The sequence below is a fragment of the Serinus canaria genome, chromosome 6, assembly GCF_022539315.1.
Source record: "Serinus canaria isolate serCan28SL12 chromosome 6, serCan2020, whole genome shotgun sequence".
NCBI lineage: Eukaryota > Metazoa > Chordata > Aves > Passeriformes > Fringillidae > Serinus > Serinus canaria.
Window position 1 is genome coordinate 28,118,089 of NC_066320.1, and position 14,339 is coordinate 28,132,427.

At 41.2% G+C, this 14,339-nt stretch overlaps 1 protein-coding gene across 1 annotated transcript in view; it reads right to left on the reverse strand.

Annotated features, from left to right (window-relative positions):
* GFRA1 (GDNF family receptor alpha 1) overlaps nt 1-14,339 on the reverse strand; it is a 132,141-nt gene that overhangs the window by 27,044 nt on the left and 90,758 nt on the right. The window contains exons 5-6 of the mRNA XM_009087163.4: nt 6,582-6,691; nt 776-910 (exon numbers count right to left, since the gene is read on the reverse strand). Coding sequence (XP_009085411.1) covers nt 776-910; nt 6,582-6,691 — 245 coding nt within the window. The remainder of the gene's footprint in view (nt 1-775; nt 911-6,581; nt 6,692-14,339) is intronic.

Sequence of the window (14,339 nt, forward strand, 5' to 3'; positions counted from 1 at the left end):
TCCTTGGGTTTGCCCTGCTAATGCAATTTCAGAGGACAATCATGTCTCCTTTCAACTTCTGTTCAGCTAGGCCAGGGAAGCCAAGCTCTTTTGGTCTCCTCATTTATCTGAAATTAAAACTCTGATGCACACTCCACATCATCCAATTATGCTGCTCCAGGCAGACAGGAAATTTGAAAAGAGAACCTGCCAAAATTGACTCCACTGAGCCATTCTGAAATTTATAATAGTCCCTAATTTGGAAGTGAGTCCGACAGAAAAAAAAAATCAATAATTTAACAAAATCTTTACAATAGTTACTATCCAGGCTTGTGTTAAAACCAGGCATCTGAGATCCAATATCCTAAAAAAAATGAAGTTGGCTGTAAATTGCAAGCACAATCCAATTTATACTTACGGCAAATCCTTCATATCCTAAACTACATGTCTTTTTTATATGAATTTCTTAAATTATACAGAAACCCCTCAGGTGCTGCAATTCCATGGTAAAGACTGTTAGGCTCCAAATATGACCTGTGATGTAAACATATTTCAATATCATACAACTTTGGGGTCTATTTTTTTTTTTTCCAAGAGTTTCTCATGTTTGAAATCATGGCCACAAACCACAGTATCAGGCATATTTGCTCATTCTTTTAATTTTTACACCTACAACAGGACCCCGCTTGACCAAGTACAAAGTGATGGCCTCCATGTGACATAGCACACTTAAGCAGTAAAGGAATTCCAGAAAATACTCTGCACCACATTAAAAGACACCTAATTTTGTACTCACTAAGGCATGTGTTGTCCTGGAAGAAATTCAGAAATTTCTTGCACTCCTCTTCGTCGTTGCCGCTGTTGCTGCAGTCGCACCACGGGGCCACGCTGAGGCTGCTGGAGTTGATGTAGTTTGGTGTCATCACAGTGCCTGTCACCAGAGTGAAGCACAGCACTGTCAGCAACCTCTGCACCGAGTGGTGGTGCCAGTTGTGGGTTTCTCTGGGTCTGGATTGAAGGCACTTGAGATGGTATTTCATGTTTGGACTCAAGTGTTTGTTATTTCTTATCAATAAAACAGTCTCACTACTGTGAGTTCAGCAGCTTTTCATTAGAAGGCACAAAATGGCCAACAATCTCTAGTTACAAGCTCTTTTAAGACTAAACTATCCAATTAAGAGCTGACACCTAGATTATTTTCCCTTTTAACCCAGTAACTGATCCCAAAGAGCCCCCAGTGCAGACTTTTCTGCCCAATTACAAAATGCCACCCAAACCCATGGAGAAGAAGGAAGAAGAATCATGAAGAAGAAACCCAGGAAGACACCCTGTGCTCTCCATCTTGCTTCCATCCACAACATACTAAAAATCCCAAACCCTAAATTCCTCACCAGGTGATACACCTACACTGCTCTCTATAATCTATTTCACACTTTTGTGAATTCTAGTCTATCTTGAAGCTTAGGAAACTTTCTACACGAATGAGGGTCAAAGTCTGTGCTCCCCTGGGGGTCAGGGCACCCCAGAGCAGACAGAGGAATATTCCTAGTGCTCTGAATTTCCACTGCACTGGAACATTCCTTCCACCCCAAGATGGCACACAGCCCTTGGGAAGTCATGCATTCGGGGCTGGATTCACCACACAGACCCACAGCAGGGCTCTGACCCACAGATCTGACAGCTCCTGGCTCCTCCCAGCCTCTGACACCCAGCCCTGGGCTGTATTTCACACCCTCTGCTGTTTGAATGCAATCACTTTAGGGACTGTAACACGACTCACACATTGAAGACACATTTCTTCCCTCCAAAAAGGATTCCCACAGAGAGCTGCAACAGCAGAACTGACAGGTAGAAAACCGTGGCAGAGGGAGGGATGGGTTGGCAGAAGGTGAGCTCCCCTTTGAAGGGCTTTGCTGCCAAATCAAACACACGTGGACTGTGTCCTTAGAGCTGCACTTAAAAATCTTCTAGGATTTTCCTTCCTCACTTGTGCTTTTTCTTATTTTAATTCTAGCTGCAAATAAATGCCTGAAATGGTACCCAGACCTGTGCTTCCTCCTTGAGTCTGCAGCCAGACAGGAAAAACATTTCTGAAATGCATGACTAAGGAGAATGCTGGTGATGCTGAGGGGAGCCCTACCACATCTTGGAGCAGTGTTAACCCCAGGGTGCTCATGAGGGACCTGCCAGCAGAGTGGGTTAGGGTGATGCAAAAACCAGCATGCATGAAAAGGTGCAGCAGGTTCTCTGCAGGTAATCAACTATTATTAATCCTGTTGTTTTACTACTTCTTCAGGAAAGTGATTATTTCCTAAAAATTGTCAACAACTTTCCAACCACAGGGCCATTCTAACTCTGTTACAAAGTCTTGGGAAAATATTCTCCCATTTATATCCCATTCTCGATGCAGCCAAGAATGAAATGAAAGAAAGCAGGCATTTTGTGTCCTGAAAAATGTACAGCAAGTGTTCATCACTCATCTGCATCAGGAAACTGTTGTATGATGAGCACTTGCTGAAGCCAGTAGTGTCACTGAATGCAATACCCCAGCTGATCAGATATTTCAAACTTTCCTAAGGACTGAGAAGTTCCAATCTTTATTTTATTTGTCTGACCAAAACTGAAAAATTAAATAAAAAGGGGAAGGTATTCCAGACCTGAACAGCTGCCAGCTGCTTCAGGGAACATGTTCTTCACTTGACAATTTGCAATCCTAGGACAGGTCATATATTGTGAGGAAATGTGATCACATCTCCTCAAAACTGACATCAAAGTAGTCATTAAGAAGATGGAATAGATGAAGGACAAATGTTAGAGACACAAAGTGTTCACTAGGAGAGAAAATCTGGTCCATAGGTCCAGGGTCCAGCAGTCTGCAATAACAGACGGGAAAGGGCTATCAAGCATTAAGCTAAAAAAGGAACATTAGAAATAACACAAATCACAGAGTGATGTCTAATAGCCTTTCAGTCACCAGGCAGTGCTGGGAAATGAACAAATCAACATGCAAACTGCCTCATCTGTGACGTGGGAGACAAAGGACAACAGGCACTAGGGCTGGCCTGAGGAAGACAGTAATGGATGAGAAAATGAATGTGGTCCCTTAGTGAGATTGACAAAAAACATCTTTTCTCTTGTTTTGGGATGTTCTTAAATTTGACTACAATCCCATACCTTTGGCTTCTTGCAGCTTTTAACAGATAGCTGCAGTAATAATTGCTTGAATTCTACATGAGATTGGTACATGAGTAAACAGCATGGTTTGAAATTCATTAAATGGAGATAGAGAATTTAGTAAAATAGGCAAATTTAATTTGCATTGTTAATGAAAACTGGACAGTAGATAAATAATAAGAAGAACAATATTAAATTAAAATAAAACACATTAAAATGTCTCTCTCTTATCCATGTGGTGGTTCAGAACACTATTTCAGCCTTGCAACATGATCTGAAAAAAGTGTGAGAAAGCAAAAAATCAAGAGGATTTTGCAAATGGAAAGAAAACAGTCATCTGAAAAAGAATTCTAATTAGCAAATGCTTAGTGAAGGGTTGAAAAAACAGAAAGGTACTGAGGAAATTAAAAAGGTCACTGAGGTAAGACTTTCTTATCACAAAGAGGTAATAAGGTAATTAAAATGGGTTAAGACAGGGGTTAAAAGTGTAACAGATACCAAGGTACAATTAGGGTTGATGAACACGGGAAAGACAGGACAAGGAAAGTGTGTACACAGCACACAAACTGTGCATCCAGCAAAAACAGAGTGGCTGAAAGAGCAGCTAGTAGAAAATCAGTCTGTCATTTAAACCTGGGGGCAGATGTGAACCCAAGCAGATTATATGCTTGGTTTCCTGGGGTGGATTTTCTTTTTTCCCTGCAAAGTGTGTGCCTTTCCCTTCTCCCCTCCTCCACTAGCTGGCATCCTGGAAATTCTGCTGATGGATACTAAGGGATCAGAGAAACCATGGTAAAATAGGACATGCTTGGTTTTCTGAGCTCTAGGTACCAAACAGCTCTGGGATGGTCTCAAAAGGCAGCAGTGAGACCTCCACAATTTAGACAAAAGCAGAGTTGGCCTGAACACAGCACAGAGGTTGCCCAAATTTGGGTGAATTAAGGAGACTGATGGTGAGTCTAGGAGAAGGGACAGGGGGCTGAAGTTTCTTTGGTCAAAAGCAAGTCCAGCTTATTCACACAAACTCTCACAGAATTCCTGGGAATAACAGGGAACTTGGATGGATTTTGCTCGAGACAAGGGAAAATGTGTCAGAAAGTGAATGCTAAAGCAGATCTTGAAGTCAGCACTTAGAGCAAAACTTAATTCATATGGGAGTGCAGAAGGTTCAGATGGCTTAGCCAGGCTGTAACCAAAGCACTGATTCAAACAAGGCTATCTACAGTCTTCTTTTACATGATTTTTTTTTTCCTGGTAAAAAAAAAAAAAATAATAACTTATCCCTACACTACAACAAGGAGCCTAAAGCAATGAATTGAGGTTTTTCAGCTTCCTATAAAGTGTACACATCTTTAAGATTATATACATAACACCCTGATGCAAATATTCAAGCAGTTTCTACAGACTGTTCTCCATTTTGTTGATAAAGCACCATTTTCATTTAAGGTCATTCATTTTAGGTGGGATTCCACTCATTTCAGTGAAGTTAACCCTCATTTACATCCCTGTATTTGAGGAAAGACTCACATTCACTGTACCTTCCACAGAAAAGCCTCAGCTTCCTGAACAAACTCCGTGGAGGTGCAAATTTTGCTACATTTAATGAAATGGCCAAATGAAATAATATTTTATTTTAAAGGACAATAGTTCATCCTAATTAAATGAAGATCCTGAAGCTCTGATGGACAAATGGATCTATAGCAGCTTCTTACCACAGTCTAACTCTCCTTCTTGTGTTTTATATCTATTAAGCAGACTTTTGAAAGATGATACTGCTGATTTCTGCCTTACTCCACTTTCACAGCAGACTGATATCAGAAGCAGGAATTTACTGCTTCAGCACAAGAAATGCTTTGGTAATTTCTTACTTAACAGAATTACTACTAAGAAGCAAAAACTCCTGTAACACCAGTCAGCTGCTCTTTTGCAAGTCTCCAGGGGGTAGCAGGAAGGAAGAAAAATGTGCATTTTTTCCCTTTGAAAAGTAGATCTCCTTTTGGTTTGAACTCCTTTGGCTCCCATTCCACATTTCTGATGTGTGACAGTGTCTTGCAGCATGGTCACCCCCACCAACACAAGAACACCTCATAAGAGGAACTGGGTCATTTTTGGGGTTAAACTGAAAAATGAAACCAACAAAACTGCCAGCAAAACTCTCTAGGCCCAGCAAGAACTTGGCAGCTCTTAGCCAGAAGTATCTGTGAGTAACAATTACTCCTTGCCAGCAGCCAGACTTCTTCATCTCATTGACAAGATCAGATTTCAAGGCTATTCAATTCTCTGTTTGAGAGTCAAATGACAGTCTGTCATAACTGCTCAGATGTTATAGCCTTTGCATACTGTCTTAATCTCTTCAGTGGTAGAAGAATATCCTTTGAAGCCATCACATCTCATTTTACCCATTGCCACATGGACTAACCTCACTTGTTAGCTGCTAGAGTAAGAAGAATGGTAACAATAAGCCACTGAGAATAGCTTTCAGTCATTTTTCAGCAAACCCAACCTATTCTAGAAATATTTTCATTTCGATCTTATCTCCAGAGACATTTATTTAACAGCAGGATCAGCTTCAGGGCCCCAGCTGGCACCTTCATGCCCAGCAGAAGGGGATATGACTGCACTGCAGCAGGTGCAGGCTGCCAGCTTAAAAACATTTTATCTGGTGGCCTTTCAAATTTATTTGTTTCAGAGTTTTGACATTCACTTATTATTTATTGCCCAACTATGATATTTCTACAACACATTCAACTTCTTGACATGATCTCTCTCTTTCAGGAATCAAATACTGAGGGTGGCATGTGGAATCTGGCTTCCATAAAGGCATCCTTGTGCCTGCTGACACTCAGGAAGGTGACAACAAACAAAAATAACTACGCTGGGGAGGGAAGAGGATTTCAGATTTGGTCTCAGCTCATCTCACTAACAGGCATCTCTGAAAACACTTGAGAGTGGACAGAAGGATATCATGGGAAGAAGAGCAGCTGGAATTGATAAAAGGCTGGATTGATCTATTGTTTCATATCTAAGATTCAGGTACCTTTCTCTGAAGGTGTTTACCCAAACTTGTGATGACAGCTGCAATATCAACCAAGCTGCACTTCCACTCGTTAACTTCCTACTCCTCACTCCTGTCTACATTCAACCCTCTAAATAAGCTTTGCTTTCTAAGCTTGCATTTATTTCAAATCCAAGCACCTTTCTCCCCTTACCTTCCATCCTTAATTTTCTTGCAATGTACAAGCCTCCCCCAAGAGTTTCTGTGAGGCAAAGCAGGGCCACTCCATGCAGGTGCAGAAACTGGCCTGGTATCATATCATACAGGATTATATTCCAGATTTTATTTCACACAGGCCTTCCAAATGCAGTTAGGGTTGGTTTTTTTTTTTTTTTTCTCATGAGTAAGCCCCCACCCTTCCCTGCCCTCTTACCAATGAGCCCCGAGTAAGCAAGCAGGCAGTCAGCATAATTCTCCTTCAGACAGCCACTAACAGAGCGTGACTCAGGCTGGCAGTTTGTGAAGAAATCTGCAAGGCGAGATCTGCAACAGGAAGAAAAATGAGTATCTTTAAAAGTCAAGCCTGAAGGCATTCTTACCTTTTACACACTCTGTTTTTGGACAAGGCTTAATATTCTTTAACTTAAATGCATATTGGACACATTTCAGCTATTGAGAGTCTCTTTCTAAGACACATCTCTCTCCAGAATCTATTTTTGAAGTCAGAACAAAAAAGTGCAACAAAACAGTAAAAAAGGAACAGAACAACAGGGAAATGCCTGCCCTTTACCAAAAGAAATGTTCTGCATTTTCATGCCAAGAAAAAAAGACAAAGACTGATTTTATCATATGAGGAGTCATTTTGCCTGGATCTGAACTCTGACTGGAGTCTTATTCAGAGCACAGCTTCTGCTGTTTTACTGATTACACAGAGCTGTATGTTTGTGCTCACAGAGCAAGCAAGACTCTTACTGCAAGACTGGAAGCAGGACCTGCTTTGGTGGTGTCCCCACGTCTCCAGAGTGGGCTCACCCTGCCCTGGCCTGCAGCAGCAGCAGCTGGGGCAGCAGGCAGGACCAGCTGGCACAGCCTCCTCACCCCCAGAGCCACAGAGATCCATTTGTTCTTGCAAAACCTGCATTTATCCAAACTCCAGAGTACTGCCTCCAGGGCTGAGATGAAAGGAAAGTGTGCTCTGCATGGAGTTCTGCTGCTGAATGGCCACTTTATCTTCACTCACCTCAGCCAGCCCATGGCCAAGGAGGGCAGAGCACTGATCTCATGCAGGAGGTGCTTTAAGACCAGGAGTGAAGCTGTATTGTGATCAACTGATGATCAATTTCCATGTTGGAAATTAAAAGGAATAACAGGATCTCTTCTAAATTTGTCATTTAAAGGCCACAAAATGCTCCCATTCACGTCTTTAAAATTTGCAAGGCATTGATGAGGTGGGTCAAGGTCACACATCCTACAGTCACTCCCCTGCCCATCTTAGCCTTATAATCCTGGAGTAGTGGCTTCTGTTTATTTATACTTCTTCATCCATGAAAAAAAAAAATCACCTCCCTACTTCAATCTTCTGTGAAATAGGTATAAAAATGTTCTTTTGCATCTGACAACCCACAGTAATGTTTCAGGATAAGATGCTTAATCTTTGCAAAGCCCTCTCAAAATCAGAATAGTATAATCTATGAATTTTCATTACTGCTCCAGCATTATGCAGATTTGCAATATAAATGCTCTTTTTCATTTTGCAACAACCCCACAAAAGTTAGCAGAAACAAGTGATTTGCAAGTGATTTACTTTATTTGTTTACATGCTCCAGAGACTAATTATCTTTGTTTGCTTTATTGTTTTACCTACCCCAGAATGGGACTGGATACACATCATTAATTGGCCTGAAAGCAACGATGGGCAAACATCAAAAGGTTCAGAGGCTTAGTTTGAGAAAGCATCCTATAAATAAACTCCATGCAACCTATACCTGAATTTATGAGAGCTGTTTTCATGGCCTTATTTTAGTTCCATCTCTCTCTAACTGTACTGACACCAGCAAATCCATGGTTGCCTTCAAGGCACAGTCAACCCTAAGCTTTTCACTTCCCCTTTTGCCTTATTTAACCACTTAACCTTGAGATGGAAATCTGTACCCAGTTGCCTTTAATAGCTTTGAAAAGTCAACCTCTCTAGCAAACACTCATACATACATACACATATCTATACACATATGTGTGTGTGTATATATGTATGTATACATATATTTCTAAATTTACATAAAATCCCTACTTAGCTGGTGAATAGATACTCCACCTGCCAGGAGACAGGCTGAGAGGAAATGGGTCTCAAGATATGGAAAGAGATCAATGGCAGCACCATGAAGAAAATCTGGGAAAGGAAACCCTCTATCACTGCAGTGATTCCTCTCCCAGACAGTAATTAAGATAGTGGCTCCAATCCAGCTTTTGGATCAATTGGGAACAAAGGGAGTTGACAGTTTCCAAGGATTTTTCTAATTCTACTCATACCTGGATGAAGTCAGGTTTTGAACAGAATAGAGCCTATGAAAAACCTCTGCCATGGTAGAAAGGGCAAGCCTTCTGTATATACAGTATTCTTGTATTTCTAAAACAAAGTCGCTCCTCAGATCTAAATTTCATTATTTATGTGACCACAAATAAATCTTTTTGGCAATAGATTATACAATCAGCATCTTGATAATCCTGAAAACACTTCTTGCAATCGTTTCATCCTTCTTGAATGTCCAGTTCTCCCTTAGGTTATTAGGTGCACTGGTCCAGAGATCATTTAATACATTCCTCTTCTCTAAATGTTTTTAAGGACTGATAACCATGGAATAAACCCAGTCATTTACTACCCAGCCTGCTTCAAGAACTTACTTGTTGTATACCCTAAAGGAGGCTAAAGATAGCTCTGCTGGTCTCTTTTGCACACACCTTGATTTCCATGTGAATTTCTGAAGAATTTCTGTGGTCATAAAAAGTAATGATGTGACAACATTGCACATTTAAGTTTTCATAAGTCAAAAACAGTTCAGATGGCTCTGGTCGGAGCATTGCTGGACATTATCACACAACCCTTCCCTAGCCAGTCATCCGAACTTCACACAGCCCAAGCTCTCACCCTCTCCTGAGCTGTTAACTACACCTGATACTTATGTGGATTCATTTGCACTGGAGATGAAGTGAAGGCCAGAAATAAAAGCACAGACCTCCATCTGCCATAAAATACTGCAATACTTTCAGTGAAGATCTGCTGATTAACACTCACTGAAGATCTACCCCCAAACACTTCCAGCAGACTGGCAGTGATGAAAGTGTGCTCATCAGTGAACACCAGAACAGTGGTACTGCTATTTATCTAGAGAGAGAGACAAATTAGCCTAATGAGAACCATTAATCCTAAAGTATTGCACATGAATATTAAGAACTGTTGGGGTAAAAGAGACAATCCTTTTAGGGATGCAGAATCAGAGCAATCTGATAATAGCAGTCCTACCAAAAAATATGCACTGTGTTGAATTAGTGCTCCTTCAGCAGGAGGCAACCTGAGGGTGGCAACTTGAGGGTTCCTAACCCGTGACTGAGAAGCTTTGTTACCCAGAGAACAAACAGAATTTGCCACATGCACCTTCAAGTGTGCATAGTTTTACATGTGTGGTGTACAGATGTATCTCACTGCTGGAGAGAGACAGTTCATCCCATGTAGCAGGACCACACCAAAAAGGAACTAGTAATTTCTTTTTCTGTCATAAAATTCTCATTGTGCACAGCCACATATATGATGTGATCCCTTTTCCTTGCATAAATAAGGGGTACTGCTCAGAAATCTTCCTCCCAGGAAGAGGAAAAAACAAAGAAAAAAAAACCATCTCTTTGTAGGGCAAAACCCCCACAAATTAAATTAGTCTTATCTTAGCCCTGGAAAACCTGAAGATGTTCTTGAAAGCTTACTTTAAATATTTTGTATACCACTAGCTGGAAAAGTAAGAATAATCCCATCAGCAAATTCAAAGAAAATCCGCTCAAACAACAAACAGCCTTTCTGAAAAGAAGAGGAAAAAATCCCAAACCTGTTATTCTCTAATGCTTTGTATTAGTACCAGTAAAATAATTTGTAACAGTTAAAAATACAAAGGAAGCAAAGTTAATTTGCTCCCCTTATGATAGTGGTTCTACAGATACTCAGTTGGATAATTCAAAACTTTCACATTTGCTTACAAATAAGCTTTTTTAATAGCACTATTGTATTGAATCTGCATATAATTTTTGAAGCAATTAAATTTTATATTAGCACAACGCATTGCATAGGCAACATTGATTAGGTTTTCACTACTTTTTGTTCTCAAGGTTCTGTAAAAGTTCTTTGATGTCCTGAAGTTTTCTTAGATATTTATCAGTTCTCCCTCTTTAAGGCTGGTCAATTCAGCTTTAGCATTGGTGCAATATTTAAAAGTATGATACAAACTGTGAAGTTGCAGAAAATTTTTTACAATTTTTAGTTTGGATCTGGTGCAAATTAATGACCTACAAGAAAGCAACACTCTGAACCATATTCCTCCTCAAGAAGCACTAACCTCACTAGGATGGCAGGTGTTGATTTATCTTCTTTTTTCCTCTCTGACTGTATTGTTGGTACACAAGGGCTGAGCCCTGAGGAGAAAAACCTCTCTCAGCCTTGCCTTGGCACTGGTGATGTTCACACCAAGCAAGACACTGAACTCAGGTCTCCTGCTGGCTGCCCACACACAGGTTGAGATGTCCAAGGGAGCGCTTACAACCACTTGCCCTGTTAGGGATGCAGAGAGCTACAGTGCTCCCGTGCCCCACCTCAGGGATGTCAGGTGAGCTCTGGACATGCTCACTGCCACCTCTCCATGCTCTGCTGCTCGTGTTTAGGCACCTATTTATAGCAGCAACATAAAGAGTAGGTAAATGCCAGAGCTGAGAGGCTGAGGTGACTACACTAATTAGTCAGAGCTGTCTAGACACCATTTGGCAGTGCAGTCACGTAAGGGAAGTGCTGCATCAATATTCAAACCAGAAAAGAGGTATAAATCCCACACTGAAAAAAGCCAGACTAAGTCAATGAATGTGTGTCATAGTGATAAATGGCACCATTACAGAAAAAAACAACAAGTCAAAATACTTGTTCTTCTTTCGTGGGGGTCAACTGCAGTGTCCTACTCTGGCTACAAAGAGCTCCCCTATGGCTGGAGTGGTGCTGCTTCTGCTGGGATGCAAGAGCTGGATGCAAGGGGTGGTGTGTGGCCAAACTAATGGCTTCATTGTTGGAGGAGCATTTCATTCTCTCTTTCTTTCATAAACAGTGAGATAATGAGGCAAAGGCCACATAAGCAACTCTATCAAGCAGGGGATGAAAAAAGCCTCAGAGGAACTCCATAAGGAGAGATGACTCTCCCTGCACATAGTACAGTAGCTTTGACCCATCTTTTTTTCATTAAAGGACACTAGAACAGTGTAATGTTAATAAATCTTACACCTCCCTAGCTATCTAAACACACTGTTGAGCACCTGTGAGCAACTACGAATTGTGACGTTTTTATTTAAGAGGTCACTTTCCCATGGATTTATTAAACAGCAACCCCACTAAATTCTTCCAATGGAAAGGCTGGCTTGTGTTTGGTTGCTACTCTCCTTCTCACACAACGACAGTGTCCAGGCCCTGAGTCACTGATGTTCCTGCCCACCCTTGTCCTGCCCAGCCATGGGCCCCACAGAGCCAGCTCTGCCCATGGGCTGATGTCCCATCCTGCCCCCAAGGAGATGCCCCATGCCCAGGGCTGCCCAAGCTGGGCTGTTGGGATGAGCACAGCCTAAAAGGTTCTGTCCTGTCTGTCCCTGGAGTCCCCAGGAGCCCCAGGAATTCCCCATCCCATGCTGAATCCGCCAGCTCAGTCTTGGTACCTTTTGAGGAGTAAGAAGGGTAAAAAAGTAAATTTCTGCTGGAAAACCATTTGCCTCCCAAGACCTGAATTCTGAAGCCAGTTTCTCTCACATGAGCTGGTCCAAATCTTTTCCAACACTGGCAGAAATCATTACAGGATTTTAGATCCCAAATACCAGCTATTAACTGAAAGAAGCTGGTTATTGTCTGGTTTTTCTGCTGTTTTGTTATTTTAAATGCCTGAAAGCCTAAACCCAAGCAAATATTTGATTCTGGGTTCAACTTGCCTCTCAAAACTGTGCTGTTCATCTGGAAGCAAAATATGGACAATGCCCAATTACACAGAGGCAGGCTGTTTGGATTGTGGGATAACTAGACACAGGAACAAACACCAGGGACCACACAAGATCCACTGAGATGCCTTCCAGCAGCAGGAGTGCTGGCTCAGAGCATCAGGCACAGGCACAAGACCACCAGGGCTGGTCCCTCCAGAGGAGCACCCACACTCGACCCAGCTCTCTGCCTCTACCACATCCCCACCACATCTGCCAGCATTTATGTCACTACTCAGGGTTTTTGTTTCCCAGGGGCCTCCTGGACATTTAACACCCCAGAAAACGGAAATCTAACTCCTTGAAATTCAGTCATGCAAAATGAAAAGCATTTCCACCTATGCTTATCTGTATTTTAAAATGAAAATCACAAACACTGTATTATTTCTATTCTTCTATTAGCAAATTAATACCCTACACCCATGTTCTTTTACTGCACTTAGTGGGAAGCAAAATAAAATAAGTTCTAAACCATTTTCTGTTAATATTGTCCTTTCCCTTTGCTCATATATCTGCTGGAGACCAGTTAGATCTTTTTACACAGTATCTGCTACAGAAAATCAAAAGAACTTAACAAAACACTAATGCCATAGTTTATCAATGTTAATTAAATCCTCTAAGGGACTCAAGATCATGCATGAGAGTAATTTTAATTTAATATATTAGGTCTCCTTTGGGTTTAAGGGAAACTACTAAGCTCAAATGTGATTCTAAACAAGTATGATTTATTTGAAATTGGGTTATATAAATATTTATATACTACTGACCTTTTCTGTAATAAAACCAATTTTGAAAAATATGGTGAAAATCCTGAGCCCAAGGTAATGTAATAAAGAATTAGAACAGTGATTCTCAGATGCCGTGACACAAACCAGAATTTTCTCTTTCTGTTTGCAAAAAAAAAAAAAAAAAAAAAAATTACCTCACATCATTTTTTAGAGGCCTGTTGGAGAGAACATCTGGAAAACATTCCACAGGAAATCAAACCTATATTAAATATGTTTTGCAGGGCTCTGTTTCCTTGCATCGACCTTAAGCATTCATAATGTGTTCTGTCTTCCCAGCTGCAAAGAAAACACTTCTGTCAGAGCCCTCTACAAAAGGACAGGCTGAATTGTCAGCCAGTGACTTTATCAGGGGATGCTGGTAAGATTTCTATTTAGTCTACCTGTCTGTACCAAAGCTCTCCAATAACATGTACAAGTCCACCAGCTGCTTTCCAACTATTTGTGTATTGTTTTTTTAATTTCCTTTATGCTGTTTAATTGAAGCTTCTAAATAAAAAATGATTGGCATTTTTAAAGATGCCCAAGCCTCAGTGTCTCCTGGCAGGATGTTACTCAGGAAAGAACTGCTTTATGGGGAGAGTTGTTCTCACTTCATTAGCTGGGCAAGCAGAATAGTCTGAATAACTGGCTGGTGACCTCAGAAAATCACTGTCACTCTCAAAAAGCAAGCCAAGGAAAAGCAGTGCCACTGCAAGTCCTTGAGTGTGCCACTGGATGCCTCAGTGTTTATGAATAACTATATTGTGAGTGCACACTGAAAGGATGTGCTTCCAAGTACCTGAGAAAGACATCCATGGCAATAATGTTCCCTGTAACCACTTGAATAAACTATAATAGACTATTACTAGCTCAAGCATGAAACTGATGGGAGTCTGGAGATGAAAAATAATCTAAAAAGTACAATGCAAGTTCTCTCTTCACCAGAAAAGTTTCTGTTGGTAGATGTGCTGGAACATCAGGTTTCCTGGGGTTATGCAGGGGTGCTCTCTGCCTAAGAAAATCTCTCAGTGGTATGTGTGGTGACATTCCTGAAGGAAACAACTCCATGTTCCCCCTGGCAGAGGGGTGGCTCAAGGAAAGAAAGAGTGTCCAGAGTGTCCTTGCACTAGCTGAGCAGGTTCTGTGGGCAGCCAGCATGGCTGAAA